At 57.9% G+C, this 20,320-nt stretch overlaps 1 protein-coding gene across 12 annotated transcripts in view; it reads left to right on the top strand.

The window, feature by feature from the left end:
• The first annotated feature begins 343 nt into the window (after positions 1–343).
• FLT4 (fms related receptor tyrosine kinase 4) overlaps positions 344–20,320 on the top strand; it is a 38,952-nt gene continuing 18,975 nt past the window's right edge. For 4 of the 12 annotated variants that reach the window (XM_059175967.1, XM_059175966.1, XM_059175965.1 and 1 more), the window contains exons 1-10: positions 376–574; positions 14,464–14,560; positions 14,967–15,211; positions 15,384–15,496; positions 15,626–15,791; positions 15,928–16,091; positions 16,426–16,594; positions 16,873–16,990; positions 19,617–19,771; positions 19,892–20,054. In XM_059175967.1, coding sequence (XP_059031950.1) covers positions 508–574; positions 14,464–14,560; positions 14,967–15,211; positions 15,384–15,496; positions 15,626–15,791; positions 15,928–16,091; positions 16,426–16,594; positions 16,873–16,990; positions 19,617–19,771; positions 19,892–20,054 — 1,457 coding nt within the window. In that variant the 5' untranslated portion in view covers positions 376–507. Of the gene's footprint in view, positions 575–14,463; positions 14,561–14,966; positions 15,212–15,383; positions 15,497–15,625; positions 15,792–15,927; positions 16,092–16,425; positions 16,595–16,872; positions 16,991–19,616; positions 19,772–19,891; positions 20,055–20,320 lie in introns of all 12 variants that reach the window. The other 8 variants (XM_059175957.1, XM_059175958.1, XM_059175969.1 and 5 more) reach the window with 7 other exon arrangements.

Raw genomic sequence — 20,320 nt, 5'->3', positions numbered from 1 at the left:
TCTCTCATACCGCTATCTTTAAGTTGTACCCATTGCTTTTTTTTTTTTTTTTTTTTTTTTACTTTGAACACTATTTATGGATGAAAGGAAATTACAGAAAAGTAGGCGCTGACACATTTCGTCCAGTCTTGACCGGGACGGGGTTCGTCGCCTTCTTAGCGCGCAGGGGAGGACTGGGTGCGTTCCCTGCGTTCTCCGTCCACCCGGAGCCGCCCGCAGGCTTCGGAAGTGGGACCCTAACTAACCTCTAGCGACCGAGCGAGACGCGTTCGCTCGGACCTCGCCGGCAAGCCACCCGGGCTGGGGAGGGGGCTGGACCGATAGGTGCGAGAGGCGGTCCGACGGGCCTTGCCCCGCCCTCGGGGGAGGGTCCCGGCCCCGCCCCGGCCCGGCCCGGCCAGCCTCAGCAGCGCGGGCCCCGGCCCCGCCCGCGCTTGCTTGGTGCGCCCACACTCCGAGCCCCGAGCAGCGGCCGAGCAGGACAGACCCGCGCCTCAGCGGCCGGAGATGCAGCGGAGAGCCGCGCTGTGCCTGCGCCTGTGGCTCTGCCTCGGACTGCTCGACGGCGAGCGCGGTGAGCCCTCCGCCCGCAGGAGTGCGCGGCTGGCCGCTAGCGGGGAGGATTTCCCGGGGCGGCAGGGACGGGCGGGGCATTGGACCCCCGGGAGCCTGGGGCAGCAGGGGAGAGGGCACTGGGAGCCCGGGGATACGGACGCGGGATGGAGCCCGGCAGACCGGGCCGGGGCCCGCCAGGCTGAGGGAAGGGTGGGCGGAGACTGCAGGCGGGTCAGACACCGGGCATCGTCTGCACCGCAGTGCCGGGATGGTGCTCGGGGTCCTCGATCACCGTCCACTGTGGGTGGCTCAGCTCCACTGGAGCCGGGCCGCATCGCACCGCATCCTCAGCGAGGATCCTGCCCTCGCTTATCAGCTACCCGGAGGAGTCCCGGCGCTGCACGGCGCTACGCTCCCCTCCGCGCAACTGGGACCTTACCCGGCGATCCCCGCGGGCCGCAGACCTGGGTGCGCACTTCCCGACGCCTCCCAGCTGCTCCCGAGATCGGTCCCCCAGAGGGCGCTCGGGGCAGGTGTCCACCTTCCCCCGGCCAGAGATTACGGAGGCAGGGGTTCGGGGACTACCAGAGACTCGCGCCGTCGGGCGGATTGGGCGCAGGTGCACAGGGGAACTTGAGAATCTTGAGTTGACAACCCAGGAGAGACCGACAGAGCAGAAGAGGTAGAATGCCAGCGCTCCCCGCATTTGACGGGGTGTGAGCCTTTGGAGGCCAAACTCAAGAGCTCAGACTCTAAGGCAGGAGCACCCACGGAAGGGTCTTAAACACGCGGGGTATGGTCTGTGACAGGAGTATGACCAGAAGTTGCCCCCGTGTGGCTGGAGAAGAGGGAGTGTGGGAGATTAGCAAAGGAACAGGGAAGTGTCGTTGTACAGAGATGTCAGAGGAGGGGTGAGGATGAGCTGGATGTCTACACAAGATCTAGTGACCCAGACAGTCAGAGGGTAGAGAGAGGGTCACAGGACCGCAGTGGTTGAGGGGAAAGTGCTGGAAGGGCTGGAGGGGGCCCTTGCTACTTTTGAACATGGCAGATATTGAACACTTCGTCTCTTAACAATCCTCCCAAGGGAGTGTAAAAACCCATTTTACAGAGGAGGGAGCATAGAACAAGGACATCTGTAACTTCTGCAAGGTTTCCAAAGGCCAGCAGTAAGGGAAATGGTCCTCCCAGATCTGTGGGATAACAGAGACCTGTTCTCTATGCCTTCACAGGCTGAGGGGCAGGGGACAGGGGAGAGGAAGAAGGTGTGGATGAATCTAGAGGCAGGATGGAGGACGACTCTAAGTTGGGGCAGCCCAGAGAAGAGGGGCTGTCCCTTTGCCCTTTCTTGCTCCCCTGCATCCAGCCCAGGGCCAGGCTCTCACAGATACCTAGCGTGTTTGTCGAGTGACTGAATGAGTGTGGTGAGAGAAGTGAAATGTGTCAGGCTGAGGAGTGGGAGACCCCACCTTGAGGAGACATCCGGCTGGCTGTTGGGTGAGGTGTCTGAAGCTCAAGAGAGTCTGGGCTGGGGAGCTGGAGAGGGAGCAGAGCAGAGTCCAGGATGGGATTCCTCCACAGGAATGAGGGAGGGAGGGAGCCAGAGGCTTCCAGGAAGGCAGGGAATGTTCTGCAAGGTGTGAGAACCAGGAGCGCCTGGGGTTGGGTGCTCTGGAAATGGAGGAGGAATGAGGGATGAGGCCGATCCTATGGGGAGCCCAGGTGGTTTGTACCAAAGTCAGGCAGTGACAAGGAAGGGAGAAGATGTTAGCTGAAGGGGCCCATGGAGGAGGGTGGCCCAGATAGACACCCCCCTCCCTGCCCAGCTGCTGTGAAATACGCCCTGCATTTGCCCTGAGAAGCTGCCAGCCTGACCCGGGATGGGATGTGGGAGCAGAAGCATAAACACTTAAGTTGCAGCCAAGTGTCAGGACAGATGGTGTAGGTGGCCAGGTAGCATCAGGTGAGAATCTCATGGATGCTGAAGATGACTCCTCCAAAGTACATGGCTAGCCATAGATCCAGATTCTTGTCTCAGCTCGGTCCCTAAATCCCTGGCTGTGTTGTCTGGGCTGCAACTCCGCGCACCTCAGTTTCCCCCATGCATAGCAATGTACTGGGCAAGCATTTCAGGGGCTGTATGAGGCTGGACTTTATGGTTGGGGGGTCCCAGTCTAGTTCCAAAAGCAGTTCATTGACAGTGACTCTGGGGAGAGGGCAGGTCGCAGAGGACAGGCCTTTGCTTTTGGGGTTTAGTCTGGAGAGTGGCTGTCTATACCACTGGATGGTGGGCGATCTGCTCAGGAACAGCCGGGCAGCTATGTTGCCCTGGCCTGAGGACGTTGGCCCCTGCTGTGGGCTGAGTCTCATGTGGCCAGCCATTCAGATCTCCACTGTCCCTGCTCCTCAGGCCTGAGCCAGACCCAGATGTGGACAGGGCAGTGGGGGAGGGACAGGGCATGCCAGTTAGACAAGATGTGGGGGGCTGGGCCACCTTACTCGGTCCTATGGGCCACTGGTCCCAGCTCAGTCACTGTGGCTGAAGGGCTCTCTTCCTCCTCAGAGCACAGAGCCCACACGACCAGACACTAGACTGAGAATGAAGTGTAAGGAGGATTATCTGGCCAGCTCCCCACTCTGCCACCCCCATGCTGCCCCAGGCAGTGGGACCCCGACCCAGGGAAGGAGACTGCAGTTCTAAGCAAGTCACAAGATTCAGTGCCTGCTCAGAGTGGCTCGGGGAGGATTTGGACCAGCCCCATCCTGCAGGGGTTTTCCTGAGTGCCAGCCTGGCTGGGACACGGACATGGTATCAGACATCTCTATTGTAGGGACAGAAGTGCTCAGGACCCCCATGAGGCCCACCTGGTAGCCATGGGCTGCAGAGGAAGTGGGCATCGCTTCTAGCTTGGGGTTTCTTGAAGAGATCTCCAAACTCCAGGGAAGGGAATTCCAAGGAGGTCCAAGAACCCCACCAAGGCTCAGAGGTAGTAGAGTCCAGTTGGTGTATGGGGACCTGTGGGTAGTCAGATAAGACTAGAGTCTCCAGGGGGCCAGAGTAGGGTGGGGGAAGTGAGGCAGTTGGAGGTGGCAGGAGCCAGCAGCACGCCTGCAAAAGGGAGGTTCTGGGCAAAACAAGGTGGGAGCCCACAGCTAGGAGGCTATGGCAAGGGAAGAGGCAGCTGGGGGAGTGGGGGGGAGAGGGATGCCTACTAGTTAGTCTCTGGCATAAACCACAGAATGGGTTATGAAGGTGGTTAACCAGGTGGGGACCCCGCGAGGAGGAGTGCAGGTGGGGCAAGACGAAGGGCTGCCGGGAGCCAGGTCCTCCAGGAGGAGGTTCCCGGTGGGAGTTCCCAGTTGATACAGCTGGGTCAGATAAGGAAGAAGGAAACTTGGGGCACTTGACTATAATAGGGCAGAGGGCAATCAGGGAACCCAGGAAAATTAAGTGGGGTCTTAGCCAGGAGGGAGTGTCTGATTTACACTCCTCAGACTGTGGTTTGGACACTTTCCCCCACAGGGCAGGTTTCTGCCCACCAGGGCTTCCCCGTCCCCCAAGAATCTCTGAGAGTCCCCTCCGTGAGGGAGGTGGGCCAAGGGAGGGGTGTGGAGAGCCCCTCACACTCCCTGCGCTGACTTTGGAGCCAAAGGCAGCCGAAAACATGTCCAGCTGGAGCCAGGGATTCCTGAGTTTCGATCCTTTTCAGACACTGGCTTCCTCTGGGATCTCAGTTTTCCGGTTATGCCAAAGGGAGAAGTCTGGGAGCAGGAAGGTGCGGGCATTCGGGGCTGGCAGGGCTGGGGTTGGGTGCAGCAGCAGCGGGCACGTCCCCAGGCCGGGTCTCCTGTGCCTCAGGGGCCCCCACACTCCCCCCATCTCTGCCTTGAGCCAGGCCGGGGTGTGGGAGCCTGGCAAGCAGGCACAGGTCACGGTGGCGAGTGGGGGAGTCCCGCCACGTGGACAGCGAGGTCAGCAGGGGTTCATGGGAAAGGACTTGTCGGCCACAGGAGAGGACATCCTGCCTGCGTTTCCCTCTTCCTGCGGCAGGAGCCCACGGCCCAGATTTAGCAGCGCTGGGGGGCCACCTCTGAGCCAGCTGGCCTGTCTGATAACACCGCCCGTCCTGCTGCTGTGGAGCAGAGTCCTGACCCCAGGCAGGCCACGGCAACTGCCTGGCACAGCGGACTGCACCCACAGCTGCAGTGAGCTCAGCCTCTGCCAGGGTGTCCCTCCCCCCCACCCTCGGGGGTAGTCTAGTGGCTCCTGGTCCCACTCAGCCTCACCTCCGTCCCTGCTTCCAGAAAGGTGCCCCAGCGGGGACCTTTCTAAAACACAGATCGGAGCTTTCCGCAGCACCCCAGCCAGCAATAAGCCCAACTTCTTGAGCCAGTGGTCCAAACCCTTCCTGCCAGGGTCCCAAGGGCATCCCTAACTTCATGTCTGCCTAGCCTGCACCCACCGCACACCCCAGCTCCCAGCACGTGACCTTTCTCCTGCTCTAGATACACCCTGCCTTCAGAGGGGCTGGCAAGAACTCCAGGCAGAGGATGGGACTGCTCTGAGTGGGTGGGTTTCCAGGGTGGGGGTGCTTCATTCCCACACGCTGTGTGCCCCCCAGAGCATTCGAACGAGGGCTTTCAGATGGGTTTAGGGAAAGAAGCTCTGATCTTCACCCAACCTAAAGCGTCATCCTCAGAGCTACCCCAGATTCTGCTGAATGGAGATTCATCCGTATAAAGCAGCACACAGGGGCACAGAGGTGTGCCTTTGGAGTATCTAGAAGTGGAACCTCACCTCAGTGTAAACAGTTCATCAGAATGCTTTACACCAGGGTATGTGAAGGTTTTAGCTTTGTGTCACGGCTTACTGGGTCCGTCTTGGAGATCAGGAGTTAAGGCCGGGGGTGGGGATGGCTCACAAGGCTTTGAAGGAGTGTCGGGAGTCAGGGATCTGGTCCCAGATGGCATGGGGGCCAAGGGGTCAGAAGGGGCAGATGGTTGTCCGCATTTCCCAGTGAAGGGTCTGGTGGGGTGGGCAGGTGGGGGCCTAAATTTCTGACCATCCTTTGGACATTTTTATCTTGATTGTCCCAGAGACTTTTCAAAAGGAGCATACGCCCCACAGACACCTTGCCTTTCTGCCAAATCTACCCTTGGCCAGCGTGCCTACCTCACTGCAGGACATCTCCACCTCCATCACTCACCTCCACACCTGCCCACCCACTCTTTGCTGTCCCTTTGCTCCCCAGACCCTCAGGGAGTTGGAGCAGTCACAGGCCAAGTCACGTGCTGGGGACCCCGCCATGAAAGACAAGCATAAGCCCCCTCCTCCTTGCACTGAGCAGCTGTCAGATGCAATGGGCCGACTGCTGCATGGAGCCGCAGAAACATGCAACAGGGCCCCAAGGTGAGGGCCTCAACATGTGGCTCTAGGATTGGAGGGAGCAGCAGTCACCTGTAAGGCCGTGGGAAGAACACAGCTTCTGCCCCCAAGTAACATAGTGATTTTAGGTAGGAGGAGGACTTGTGTTCTAGAAAAATAATCTAGCCACTGGGTAACTCTAGACCAGTGGGGAGACACTGGCATGGCAAGCCAGAGGATGGACGTTGAGGCCAGCTGGACAGTGGGTTTGAGGGGTGGGGGACTGGACGGGGGCTATCCCAGGATCTGGCTTTCTGGGCACAAGGTGTTCCCTGCTTGGTGTCTAAGCATGAAGCACTTTGCTGGGGAGGGGGTCGGGCAGGAAGAGAAGAGGGGCAAAACTGGAGCTCCCAGATTTGGGAACCCCCACCACCACCTTTGGTGCTGCCTCTGAGGATGGATATGACTTCATGACCAGTTGGCTGTGGGGGCTGAGTGGAGTTAGAAATGCCTGACATGTGACCACCACAAGGAGGGCAAACTGTAGTGGAAGGGAGAGCCGTGCTTCCAGGGCTGTTGCAGAAAAGATAGTTTGAGCTGCAGAAACCCCAAGAATACAGAGTATTCTTGTACAGAGTAAGTAGTAGCTTCCTGTGATCCTGTACCCCAGAGATAATGTCTGAGCAGCACGTTAACCCCTGTACCTTTAGTTTTCCCAACTGCAAAATGACAAGAACAGAGCCCACCTCAGAGGGCATGACGGGGTTGGGGGGGAGCGGGTATGCAGGTGCATGGGCCGGGCCTGGCACACAGAAAGTGCTAAATCCGTGTTTGCTATTATTACCCTAACAGGATGTCTGGGGTAAGCAGAATGGGGTGGGGGTGGGGAGGTCAACCAGTATGAGCCTTCCTTTAGTGCTGAGTCCCTATTTGCCTGTTTGCCTACAACCTTGCCAATACTGGGAATTCTCCACCTTTTAAACATGTGCTAGTCTTGTGGCTTGGGGGGTCATGCGCCCTATGGTTCTAGTTGTCCTGCCCCACAGTGGGTATGGTCTGATCTGAGGGGTTGGGTGGGGTGCCCTGCCAGAGACATTTTGGAAGAAAGTCCTCCCTTCCCTCCCCACCAATGGCAGGCACTCAGGAAAGTTGCCAGGATGGGTGGAACAGCTCAAAGATAGGCTTGGAGCCTTGCAGGGTACCATCACCAGGAGGAGGGAGCACACCAGTGAGCAAGGCCAACAACACTTTCCTGTGGCCTCCTTGCCCCGCATCTGTCCCATCTACCTGGCAGCCCAAGGTCACCCATATTCCAGCCTCACTTGTCCCCTCTGCCCTGTGTGTTCTCCTGAGCCAGCCAGCTCCTACTCACTCTACAAAGCACGTTTCATCTCACCCCCTCCCACCAGTAGGGCCTTCTCTGACCCACCCCCACCACCACCATAGCTGTGGTGTGCAAAACACTCAGCAGGCGGTGACAGCCACAGGCTGGGCACTCATGAGCCAGCAACAGTTTGTTCTTGCAATGGGTTGTGATGTGCTATCATGTTAGGTGTGCTTCCCTATCTTCCTAGGGACAATTCTCATTTTGCAAGTGGGAAAACTGCGGCTTGCAAAGAGGAAGGGCCCTCCCGGAGGCCACACATCTAGAGATTGGCATTGTGGGGCACACAGCCAGGCTCGGAGGGCTCCAAGCACACTCTGGGAACAGCCCCTCTTATCCCAGCCATCTCAGTCTTGTAGGGTCAGGGGACTGTTGCCTCTTGACTATCACTCTTGGCCTCTGGAGGCACAGAGGTTACCAGCCAGGTGTGGGGGGTTTGGAGGTGGGGGGGACTCTAGGACAGAACATCCTTGTGCCTCCCCTCCAAGAGTGAAGGGAGAGGGACCTTGAGCAGGTCTCCCCAAATCCACCCACCTCTAGGACACATGCGTAGAGACCCCAAGCCCAGCCTCCCCAGCCAGCTGTCCCCCATGTTTCTCCTTTAGCTTGCCTTCAGTCTGCAGCCTGGCCCCTAGCTGCCTCTGTTGTCCTGGGCTCAGCTGCTAAGGAGATTGTGGATCAGACTGGCAGGACTTCCACCTAGTCCCCCCTGTCCACAGAGTGACCGCGACAGCGTCTGCAGTAAGAAATAGTCAGTGCTTGGAAGGGCACCCCTGAGCTCACAGACCATCTAGACTGCATCCCTGGGTTGGCTATGCTGCATCTGAGGACAGAGCCATGACTAAGGACAGGGACAGGGGAGAGACCATGCGCTCAGTCATGGGTCTTGGAGTAGGAGCAGCGATTCTCCAAGCACAGAGAACAGGAAAGAACAAAGGACACCACCTGAGGCCCGCAGGGAGGTGGGCAAGGACCTGGTGGATGCTGGAGGTGGCAACAGCACCGGGAGGTGAAGCTGGCCAGGAGGACAGGGCCTGTTGGGATAAGCTTCACCCTGGAGGCCAGGCCAAGGGTATGCACAGCTCCGGAAGGCCACAAGCAGCCAGCGAGGGTGTCCCCAGACCACGACAGTCCTCTAGGCTGAGCGACAGATTGGAAGCCAGAAAGAAGACTGCTGGAGAGGAGAGAGGCAGGCACTCAGGGTCGTGCTGGGAGAGAAGGAGACAGAGAGATGTGAGGACTGGGAACTGGGCAGGGACAGGCCTGGATTTGGCCAGACCTGGGCGCCTGCACGGCTGCCTCAGTGGGTCCTAGAGCCTCAGTTTCCTTGTTGCCGACTGGACTTGTGATTCTTCCCTTCCTCCTGGGTCGTGTGAGGATCAAAGGAACCAACAACTGCAAGGCCATGGTTAGTGCCTAACGTGGAGAACTGCCCACACCCCCGCCTCCTGCCACTCGCACCTCACCCAGGATCCCAGTGTGCTGCTCCCACAGCCGGCTGCCTGTGGCTGACGGCAGGGTCCCACTGCCCAAGGCTGCTGACAGCACAGAGAAGAGGAGGTGTGCACTCTGGCCTCCCTGACCTCAGCCCGGCGCCTGCCCCAACTGCTCTGTAGTGAGCTGGGGGGCCAGGGCCGTAGGCCAGGGGAAGGAAGAAGCCAGTTCCTGGGCCAGGAACAGGAAGGCAGGGGGAGTGCAGCAGAGGCCAGGATGACAGCGCTTCCTGCTGTGGGAAGGGAAGGACATTGGGGACAGACAACAGCCCGGCAGGAAGGATGCATCTTCGCTGGGTTTGCAAGTGGGGGCTGGGCAGCATGGAACCTCTGGGCAAGACAGTCATTGAGTCAGATCTGTCTTAGCTACTGAACATTCTAGGGTACGCATGGTCACCAGGGAGCTTGGTCTTTAAGATTGGAAATATATTTTGCAGAGGAATGACAGGTTCTGACCATAGTTCCAGCCCAAAAGAAAACCTGAGGCCTGTTTAGCCAGCCAGTCAGCCATCCACCTCTCCATCTATCCACCCATCCATCCATGTATCTATCCATGCATACATCCATGCATCCAGGCATCCATCCACCCACCCATCCATCCATCCACCTCTCCATCCATCCACCTCTCCATCCATGTATTTATCCATTCATGTATCTATCCACCCATCCTTCTATCCATCTGTCCTTCTATCTATCCATCTGTCCATCCAACCATCCATCCATCCAACCTTCCACCCATCTATCCATCCTTCTACTCATCTGTCCATCTATCCATCTATCCTTCTATCTAGCCATCCTTCTTCCATCCTTTCATCCATTCACCTATCCATCCTTCCATCAACCATCTTTCCATCCATCCATCCTTCTATCCATTTGTCTGTACATCTGTTCTTCCACCTAGTCATCCTTCGTTTCAACCAACCATTCATCCTTGAACTCATCTATTTGTCCTTCTATTCATCTCTCTGCCCACCTGACAATCCAGCTAGCCATCTCTCCATCCATCCACACATATTCCCATGCATTCACTCATTTATTCATCCATCCATCCATCCATCCATCCATCTACTCACCCATTTATTCATTCAACAGGTGTTTAAAGAGTCTTGATTCTGTGCCAGATGCTGTGCTAGATGTGGGGTGGGGTAAAAAAGGAGACTGTCCTGGTCCTTTGAAATTTACCCCCACTGAAATTTACTGTCTAGTAGAAGAAATGGAAAAACATAAGTTGAGGGGCACCTAGGTGGCTCAGTCAGTTAAGTGGCTGCCTTCAGCTCAGGTCATGATCCTAGGATCGAGCCCCACATGGGGCTGCCTGCTCAGCAGGGACGCTGATTCTCCCTGTCCCTCTGCCTGCCACTCCCCCCTACTTGTGCTCTCTCCTACTCTCTCTCATATAAATAAATAAAATCTTTTTTAAAAAGAATGTAAATTGAACAGACAAATAAATAAATAAGTTAGTTACAAATCACAACAAGAAGGATGAAGTAACCAGGAGGTTAAAATAGATACTAAAAGGTGACTTAGGTTTTGGACGGGGTGAGAAGTCATGACTAAGGTAAGATTTGAGGGTGAGAAGAAGCCAGCCTATGCAGGGCATGTGAGAGGGGGCAAATCAAGAGAAGTATGTGCAAAGACCCTGGGACAGGAAGGAACATGCATGTTATGGGACAGCCTGAAGGTCAAGATGGCTGAAGGACATGAAAACAAGGTGAGAGTGGCCCAAAAGGGTATGGATAGGGGGTCAGTGGTCCAGCCACGAGTTTGGATTTTCCTGAAAATGCAGTGGGAAGTCACTGATGGAGTTGAAGCACAAGCATGATATGGGTCCTTTCTGTTTCTTAACTAACAACTATGTGCAAGACTGAAGAAAGGTAAGAGTAGGCCCAGGTACCCACTTTGGGGCTGAATGCTGTCGAGCAGGCCCCAGTATTAGAGCAGGGCCTGGCTCTGGGATGCTTTGGTGGTGGATTGCACAGGGTGAGTAGAATCTTATCCATTGCTTCTCCCACAGGGGATATGGGAACTATCAAGGAGAATCCTCAGCAAGAGTGAAAAAATGTATGAGTCTGGAGTTCAACATCAGAAATGTGGGACCTGGGGTGTCTGTAAGATGGCCAAGTGCTATGGCAACTGGATACTTCAGATTGGAGTTGAGAGAAGGACAGGAGGTAGAAGAAACTCTGGAGGTATCTGGACACTTAGGGGAGAGACCTATAAGGAAGAGAGTGAGGAGCGATACATGTGATGCTGGGCAGAGGGGAAAGAGGAAGACAAGGAGACAGTGAGCTCACAGAAGGTGACAGAGGAGAAGACAGGCCTGCTCTCTGCCTGAAGTGACCACGGTTCCTGCAGCATGGAGACCATGGGATGCCTTGACCGATGGCTCCATAAAGCAGGGGTGACATCTACACCCAGAGGGGGGATGAGCCAATGTGAAAGGAAGGGATAGCAAGCAGAGTTTTTGCTGTGAAGGGAAATAGGAAAGGGGGCAGGGCTGGAAAGGAATAGAGGATGAAAGAGCTTGGCAGGGGTATGTTGTTTATAGGAAGGGAGATAGAAGGCTTGGCCTTGGGAGGGGGAGTGTCAGAAGGTTTCCAAGACCCAGGCAGGGAGTGAGGAGTTTGGATGTCAGAAGATGATCTCCATCTAATGGCTTTACTTCATTAATGCTGAGAATGAGGAAGAAGAGAATACCATGAACTCCAGTCCAAGGGCCCATTTAGGTTCTGCCTACAGGATAAGAAAGTAGGGAGTGGCAGCACAGAGCTCTGGCTTTGTACTGAATGCTGAGCCACTGGGGGCCATGATGGTGCTGCAGGGTTGGGGCGGAAGGTGAGAGGCAAGGAAAGAATACAAATGATGGGCTGAGGTCCCCACTGATCCAGGACAGGGATGAGGCCAGGAGGGGCTATCTGAGGAGGGGTCCCTGGACTGGGAGTTTTGATGAGGCTGAAGGACTTAGCGGTGGTGGGACAAGGGCATCTAGCAAGAGGCAGGAGAGATGAGGAGACCAGGACAGGAGGCAAGAACTCCGTGATGGTGTAGGTTCTGGTAAGGACCAGGTCCAGGGTGTGCCCAGGAAGTAAGTGGCTGACAGGAGGAGGGAGGACAGTGGAGATGAGGACCACAAAGGCCAGGACACTGGTGAGTCATCTGTGTGGATGTTGAAACCATGAGGATTGGCCTGAGTTGGGGCGATGGGAGCTGGAGAGCCAGGAGCAAAGAATGAGGGGAAATAACCAGGATGCCAGCTAATGACAGCTTTAGCGGGGAGCAGGTGATACCATCAGGGAAGGGAGATGACAACAGGAAGCCCTCCACTGCCAGGCATGTACCATGGAAAGCGCTACTACCTCAGGGAAAGCGGTGCTTCAGAAGGTTTCAGGTTTCAGTTAAGGCAGGAGGGATGGAGGAAGACAGTGAGGTCTACAGCACAGTTTGCTGATCATTCAGGGCTGAGTGGAAGTGAGTGAAGACGGGGCACTGTGGGGGAGGGGAGCAACAAGGGAGAGCCTTACACAGATGGATGAAAGGGTGACAAAGACAATAGACAGTCTGCCTGTTTAGTACAGTGATGTGGATTCTTCCTTTGGTGATATGGTGTCCTCTAGGGAGGAAGATCCTACAAGTCCCATTCACCAGCCATCAACCCACTCCAGCACCCACCCTTCCACCCACAATCCACGTACCCATCCACCTGTCCATCCCCATCCACCCATCTACTCCCATCTACCCACAATCCAACCATCCACCCCCATCCTCTCATCCTCCCACAATCAACCACTCATCCACCTGTCCACTCCCATCCACCCACCCACCCTCTGTTCACCAAACCAGCCATCCACCCATCCTCCCACAATCCACTCATACATTCACCACCCATTCATCTACCCATCCATGGTCCACCCACCTACCCATCACTCATTCATCATTCCATCCATCCACTACCCATCTACCCATTATCAACCCATCTAACTATCCATCCACCCATCCACCCTCCCAACTATCCAAGCACCCATCCATTTACTTATTTATCTGATCATCCATCACCCATCCTACCATTACTGAATCCATGCCCCCCACATTCAGTGTGCCTCTCCTTTGTACTGAACCTAGGAAGGTGAAGAAAATACAGCCTCTTTTCAGATGTGACCAGAAAACCACAGTTCAGCTTGAGACGTATTCTTAACACCAGGGGCCCAGGAGGCGGAAGCTGCCTGAGTAACGCTGATTGCCCCACCACAGGGAAGGGATAAGTGAACAAGGTCCTGAAGAGGGGGATCCTCAGGAAGAAAGGAAGTACAAATGTCCAGGGCAAAAAGACAGATGAAGGCAAAAACTTCAAGATAGGAAAAGCCTGAGGGTTCTTGGGTGGCTCAGTCAGTTAAGCATCTGCCTTCAACTCAGGATCCTGGGATCTAGCACCACATCTGGCTCCCTGCTCTGTGGGGAGTCTGTTTCTCCTTCTCCCTCTACCCCTCTCCATGTTTGTAATACTCTCTCTCTCTTCCTCTCAAATAAATAAATTAAATCTTTAAAAAAAAAATATGAAAAGCCTGGCACTTTGGTCCCAATGGTGAGAGCTCTGTGCATCTCAGAGATGTATCAGGAGATGAAGCTGGAGAGAAGGCAGTGGGCAGAGTCCTGGTGTGCCCCTACTTCATCTGAAAGTGAGAGTGCCCTCCAGCAGGAAAGCCTCCATTTCCCTGTCTGTACAATGGGACTAGATGCACAGTGAGGAGTTTCTGCCTCTGGCCTACAAGGGTGTGGTGCCTGGAAAGTTTTGGCCAACAGGAGGCACAGAAGTGAGGGGTGAACCAGGCCCTGGCTAGTGGCTGCCTTGTCCCTAGGATGCTGAAATGAGATCTTGGTGTCCAGAATGTGCCCTGGGACTGTTTCCTAGGGCAGTCAGGGTCAGGGTGGTATAAAGCAAACGACGGTGGGGAGCCCCTGGGATCCACGTGCCACAGTTACCTGCCAGTATGGGACACTGGGCATCAGAGGGCTGGATTGGGGAGGACGGGGAAGCTGGATCTGTGGGACTGGAGAGGGCTTCAGGCTGGGACCAATAGTGGGCTATACCCCCCAGGAGGACAGGGACACAGGGGGAGGGACAGGACACGGCCCTGGGCCTCCAGCCACACAGTCCTCTCTTCCTGTTGTCTCAGGATGGTCCTGGCAGGATGCATCTGCCAGAGTTCCAGGTCCAGACCTCTCCCAAGGCCTGCTCCCACCCCAACCGGGATCTCACATGCACACGCACACACGCACACACATGCACACACAAGCCCATGGGCACACACACATCGACAAGTCAGAGACAGACGGTGAGGGTTGCACCTTCCAGGTGTCCCCCAGTGTAGGATGACACCTGTGAGCTCCCCCCTTTGAATTCATGCTGGAGCTCAGCGTATTTGGGGCGAGAGATTGGGGTCACTGGGGGTGGGACCAGACTGCTGCCAGGGACAAGGGCCAGGGGCGCCTGAGCTAAAGATTTCTCATTGTCTTGGGGCCTTGCAGGTACACCCAGGGCCAAGAGCTAAAGTAGCCCCGGCCCTGGGGAGGAGTGTGCTCTTAGGGGGAGGGAAGGCCCATCAGGACCAGACTGACGTCACTGTGTGAACTCACGACCCAGCGCCATACTAACCCTGTGTTCCACCCAGGCCTGGCGAGGGGCTACTCCATGACCCCCCCGACCCTAAACATCACAGAGGAGACACACGTCATTGACGCCAGTGACAGCCTATCCATCTCCTGCAGGTATGCAGTCCTCAGCCAGGGGGACAGGGGCCTGAATGCCCCAGGCCAAGGCAGGAGATGATAGAGGAGAATCCAGGAGGCGCCCCCTCTCTGTGAGGGCAGAGCGACCTCAAGGCTTGGGGATCCCTGGGCACCTGAGTGTGCGTGCCTGGAAGCATGGTCTGTCCCCGGCCCTGCAGACACCTGGCACCCACCCCAGCCCTGTGTCACTCCATGCTGACCCCAGGCCAGTCCATGCCCACTTCTCAAGTTACCCTGCATGGACCCCTGGTCCCCTACACCCACCGTCAGCCGTGGCATGTGCCCCAAATTGGGGCTGTTCCAACCTCGGGGTGAGACAAGCTACGGGCAAGGCTTGTGCCCTGGGGGCTATGGCTCGGGCTTGAGTTCTCGTGTCCTCTGCCAGGGGGCAGCACCCCCTTGAGTGGTCCTGGCCAGGGGCTCAGGAGGCACCAGCCACAGGGGAGAAGGACGGCGAGGACACAGGGGTGGTGCAAGACTGCGAGGGCACAGACACCAGGCCCTACTGCAAGATACTGCTGCTGCAGGAGGCCCGGGCCAATGACACGGGCAGCTACCGCTGCTACTACAAGTACATCAAAGCCCGCATCGAGGGCACCACGGCCGCCAGCACCTACGTGTTCGTGAGAGGTGAGGGCCCAGTGGCTGCCCGGGAGGCACAGGCACCAGGCACCTGCAACCCCCACCCCCAGCCTACAGACCCAGTTTGGGGAAGGGTTGGGGGCCGCCCCTCCCCTGAGCGGAGGACCCCCCCCCCCAAAGCCCCGCCTTCCCCTCCCACAACCTGCCCCCCTCCCCTCAGACGTGGAGCAGCCGTTCATCAACAAGCCAGATACGTTCCTGGTCAACAGGAAGGACTCCATGTGGGTGCCCTGCTTGGTGTCCATCCCTGGCCTCAATGTCACGCTGCGATCGGTACAGTCCTCCTCCTCCTCCTCCCAACTCCCGCCCCATGCTCCAATCCCTCCCATCCCATCCTGTCCCTGGGAAAGGTGGCCGTGGGTCTGGCCAGGAGAAAAGGCCCTGAGAGCCACCATGTCCCAGCAGCAAAGCTCAGTGCTGCGGCCCGACGGGCAGGAGGTGGTCTGGGATGACCGCAGGGGAATGCGCGTGCCCACACCGCTGCTGCGGGACGCCCTCTACCTGCAGTGTGAGACCACCTGGGGTGGCCAGGACTTCCTATCCAACCCCTTCCTCGTGCACATCACAGGTACGGGCTGCCCGGAGCAGGAGGATGATGGGGCGTCCCCCAAATCCCAGGGATGGGGCCATCGGAGCCGCAGCTGACCTCTGTGGGCACCCTGTGCCCTGTGCTCTGTGTGCCCACCATCCCGTGAGGGCCCTAGGGGTCACTGTGCTTGTGTCACCAGGCAATGAGCTCTATGACATCCAGCTGTTCCCCAAGAAGTCGCTGGAGCTGCTGGTCGGAGAAAAGCTGGTCCTGAACTGCACCGTGTGGGCCGAGTTCAACTCGGGCGTCACCTTCGACTGGGACTATCCAGGGAAGCAGGTGAAGCCGACAGCCCCTGCAGGGCCACACTGGAACCACCCCCAGAGGCCTCATCCCTGCCTATACCTGTCCTATGCCCACACTGTCTGCAGGAGTCCCCCTCACTGCCCACACACCTCCCACCTGCTTGGTGCACACTGGCCTCTGAATAGAAGAGGTGTGGACCCAGTCCTTCCCAAAGACCCCCTGTCGGATGAAAGGGGTTACCCCAAGGAACATTCTGGGTCCAGGTCCAAGGCTTCCAGAGCCACAGCTGGGCTGGGGTATGTGCCCTTGGTGCTATTTTTTCCAGAGCCCGACTGCTCTGACCCTGGGCTTCCCTGGGTGTGGGTAGGCAGAGCGGGGTAAGTGGGTGCCAGAGCGGCGCTCCCAGCAGACTCATACAGAGCTCTCCAGCATCCTGACCATCCACAACGTCAGCCAGCACGATCTGGGCCCATACGTGTGCGAAGCCAACAACGGCATCCAGCGATTCCGGGAGAGCACCGAGGTCATTGTGCACGGTACCGCCTGGGGCTGGGCGGGGCGTCCGTCATCAGGCCCTGGGAACAAGGGTCCCTGTGCACTGTGGGGGGGTGGTCAGAGCGCAGGGCGCCCCTGAGCAGGGCGGAGTCCAGCCAGAGGGAAGGGAGGGCAATGACAGGGCCCCCAGAGGGCAGGGCAAGCCGGGTCTGCAAATTGTCTGGTGCCTGGGGCTGCTGGACCGGGGCTGGGAGTCCCTGGGCAGGGGTAGGTCAGTGACTCCAGGCCCGGCCTTACATGGATGCCTCCCATCTGGCAGAAAAGCCCTTCATCAGCGTCGAGTGGCTCAAGGGTCCGGTCCTGGAGGCCACAGCAGGAGACGAACTGGTGAAGCTGCCCGTGAAGCTAGCGGCGTACCCCCCGCCAGAGTTCCAATGGTACCAGCCCTGGCCCCTGCCCCTCTCACAAGAACCCCCCCAGGCCCAGAATGAGAACAGACCACAGGGCGGGAAGGGCAGCCTCCCCCACTACGAGGCTCCATGTCCTGAGACCCCTGAAGACACTCTAAGGAATGTGCACCTGATACAGCATTTAAGCCAGAGGGAAAGTTATCTTGCTATGACACTGTGCAAGCTGGCATCGTGTGAGGGCATGCTGGACGCTCTGCAGGACTTCCTCTAACCCATCCCTGCTCCTGCTGAGTATCTCAGAGGGCCCCACCAGCAGGAGGATGTCCTGAGGCTCTGGCCCAGCCTGCAGCAGCAGCTTTGGGCTCCTCAGGCCCCCTCTGAACACGTTGCTGCCCGCCCCCCAACCAGGGCCCTCCTACCCCGAAGTTCGGAGATGCCACAGGTTCCACAAAGTGTTGTAGAGTCAGGCTCTGGGCTGAGCCTGAGCTGTGTGGCAGAAAGCAAAACTTTCCAGGAGGCCCGCAGGCTCTAGGGCCCCAGCTCTGGCCTGTGACCTGACAGTAAGATTTCCCCTACGGGGTGTACCAAGGGTCAGTGAAGGGGGATCCCTCCGTGGTGGCTCCACACTTGCTAGGTGCTCCCCGAGAGCTCTCTAAGAGCTCGGGTTGGCATAGCACCCCACACACACCCTCAGGTCATTGGAACCCTCAGTGTGGTCCAGTGCTGGGCTGTCACACTCTAGCCTGACCCCCATGGTGCAGACAAGGAAAGAGAGGTGGGAGAGGGGAGAGGGCTTTCCTACCGGAATTCCAAGCCCCCTGCTAGGGCTCTGCCTCATCTTTCCCTGCCCTTCCCAGCCTGGGGTACGTCCCTCCAGGCAGGATGACCTTTTCAAAAAGCCTAGGGCTGAGCAAGCAGAGGCCCAGATATTCTCAGTCTCACTGTGCTGGCTTGCCTCCTGGGAGGGCCTCAGGATGCCCCAGGCCTGGCCTGGAAAAAACCTTCCTCTGAGGCCACAGGCTTTGGGGTCCATTGGAGGTACCTGATACAGAGCCAACATTTGGGGGGCCGGGAGCAGCCTGGACCCTCCCTTGCATGTCAGCCTCCTGGAGACCCCTGGGACTCTGTCTCCTGCCCTCCAAGGCCAGCAGGACTCAGCTGCTCTGGGAGGCTCTGCTTTCCCCAGCTCTGCTGCATCTGGGGTCTGACCCAGGCCTGATGCTCAAGCAGCTGGGGCCTTCTCACCATTCCCACTGCCTCTGGCTTTTCTCCTCTCCCTCGACCAACACCGACCTCCAAGATGCACTTGGCCAGGTCACTGTCCACTGAGACACTGGCCCCAGGGACTAGTAGCCCCCACAGCCTCACAGGGCTCTCTTCAAGTCAAGTGTGTGATGGTTATAAGTGAATGGATGGAGAGCTAGTGGACAGCTAGCCAGGCTGGTCCTCCGCTGCTAGAGCTTGTGGCTGGAGCAGGGCTCACACTAAATGCTCAGTTAAACCTCATGACCCTGGCAAGAAAGTTCATTTTGCTTCCCCAGTCTTCAGAAGAGGACCCTGGGGGCTCGGGGACATGAAGGGGTTGGCATGGGATCACTGACACAGCAGGTGGTGGACTCAGAAGTCTGCAGCAGAGCCCTGCGGACTCCACAGCCTCAGGCCTGCTCTGACCTGCCCTGTGTGGGACCCCAGATGAGTCAGGTCTCTCCCTGACATCTCCCTGTTGGTCTCTGACAAAGGGTGTGCCTCTCCCGCGGCTCCCTGGCTGAATGCGGGGGAAGACCTCTGTCTGAGGGAGGACCATTTCCAGGTGGAGCCCAGGCTGCAGAATGGCTGTGCTGTGCCCCCCAGCTCAGGCCCAGGTTTGGGGTGTAAGGCCATGTATTTGCACGTGCATTTGTTTACATATGGGTAGGCACTGCAGGTACTGCTGTGTAGGCAAGGGCAGTACAGGGACAGTCTCTGCACCTTAGGGGAGACAAATGGTCTGCAGACACATGCATGAAAACCAGGGTGCTCGTGGGCAGGCAGGTAGAAGAAGAGCAGAGGGCAGGAGCTGGTTCCTAGGGCGGTAGGGAAACGCTGCTCTAACGTTGCTCTCCATATAGGAGAGAGGGAGCCATACATGTGTCTAGAGGACTGGGCATCCAAGCGAGGAGGGGACAGCGAGTGCCCAGGCCCCAGGTGTGAGGACAGCAAGAAGTTCCTGTATCTGAAAAGCTCCAGGAAGGGCAGAGCTGGGCTCAGAAAGTGAGGCAGGGCCCTCCCCCATGGGGTAAGGGTCTGGACCGTGCTGCAGGGGGACTGCACCTCCAATCCTTCCCACACACACCACAGTGAGAGACAGGGCATACTGGGCATGGTAGCCAGTCCTGAGCCTGCAGGCACGGTGAGACCAGGGCAGGCCTGCAGACCATCCCATCCCCATAGCTCTCCAGTCCGGATCCAGCTGCTCCAGCCCCAACCCTCGCCTAGTCTGGTGCAGGAGGGGCTGCTCGCTGGAGCTAGGCCCATGGGGACTCGCAGCCTCCTCCTGCCTCCCCTGACAGCATGGTCGCTGCCCTTGTTGGGGCCTGGCTGTGGCAGGGAAGGCACACCAGGATGGGGCAGGAGCCTGGTCCATGCAGTCCACTGAACTCCCTTCCTGTGCCAGGTACAAGGACAGAAAGTCAGTGTCCGGGCGCCAGAGTCCGCATGCCCTGGTACTAAAGGAGGTGACGGAGGCCAGCGCGGGCACCTACACCCTGGCCCTGTGGAACTCCGCGGCCGGCCTGAGGCGCAACATCAGCCTGGAGCTGGTGGTAAACGGTAAGGGGGGGAAGGGGGATGGAGGGGAGGGAAAAGAAGAGCAGGCTGGAAGAGGGGATGCCAGGGGGTGGCGGCTGGTACGCAGGGGCCTACTGACCTGCAGTCTGCCTATGCCCCCAGTGCCACCCCACATCCATGAGAAGGAGGCCTCCTCCCCCAGCACCTACTCCCGCCACAGTCGCCAGGCCCTCACCTGCACCGCCTACGGGGTCCCCCCTCCTCTCAGCGTCCAGTGGCACTGGCGACCATGGACTCCCTGCAAGGCCTTCGCCCAGCGCAGCCTGTGAGTGGCTCCAGCCTGTTCCTTCCCGCTTCCCGGCCCCATCCCCAACCTTGGCTGAGAGCCCCACTCCCAGCCCCCACTCCTTCCCAGAGCCCTGCTCTAAGCTGGAACCTACGGCAATTCAACAAGAGCCCATCCCTGACCTCGCCTCACCTCCCCCTAGCATGGGTCAGGTTGGGCTGGACACTGGGCATGGTGCGGCCCCCACCCAACCCCCACTTGAAAGTTAAGCCCCCAGAACACATAATTGCATCATCCAGGGGGCC

This window comes from Mustela lutreola, chromosome 5 (genome assembly GCF_030435805.1).
Source record: "Mustela lutreola isolate mMusLut2 chromosome 5, mMusLut2.pri, whole genome shotgun sequence".
Taxonomy (NCBI): Eukaryota; Metazoa; Chordata; class Mammalia; order Carnivora; family Mustelidae; genus Mustela; species Mustela lutreola.
This window is presented reverse-complemented; position numbering and strand designations above follow the sequence as displayed.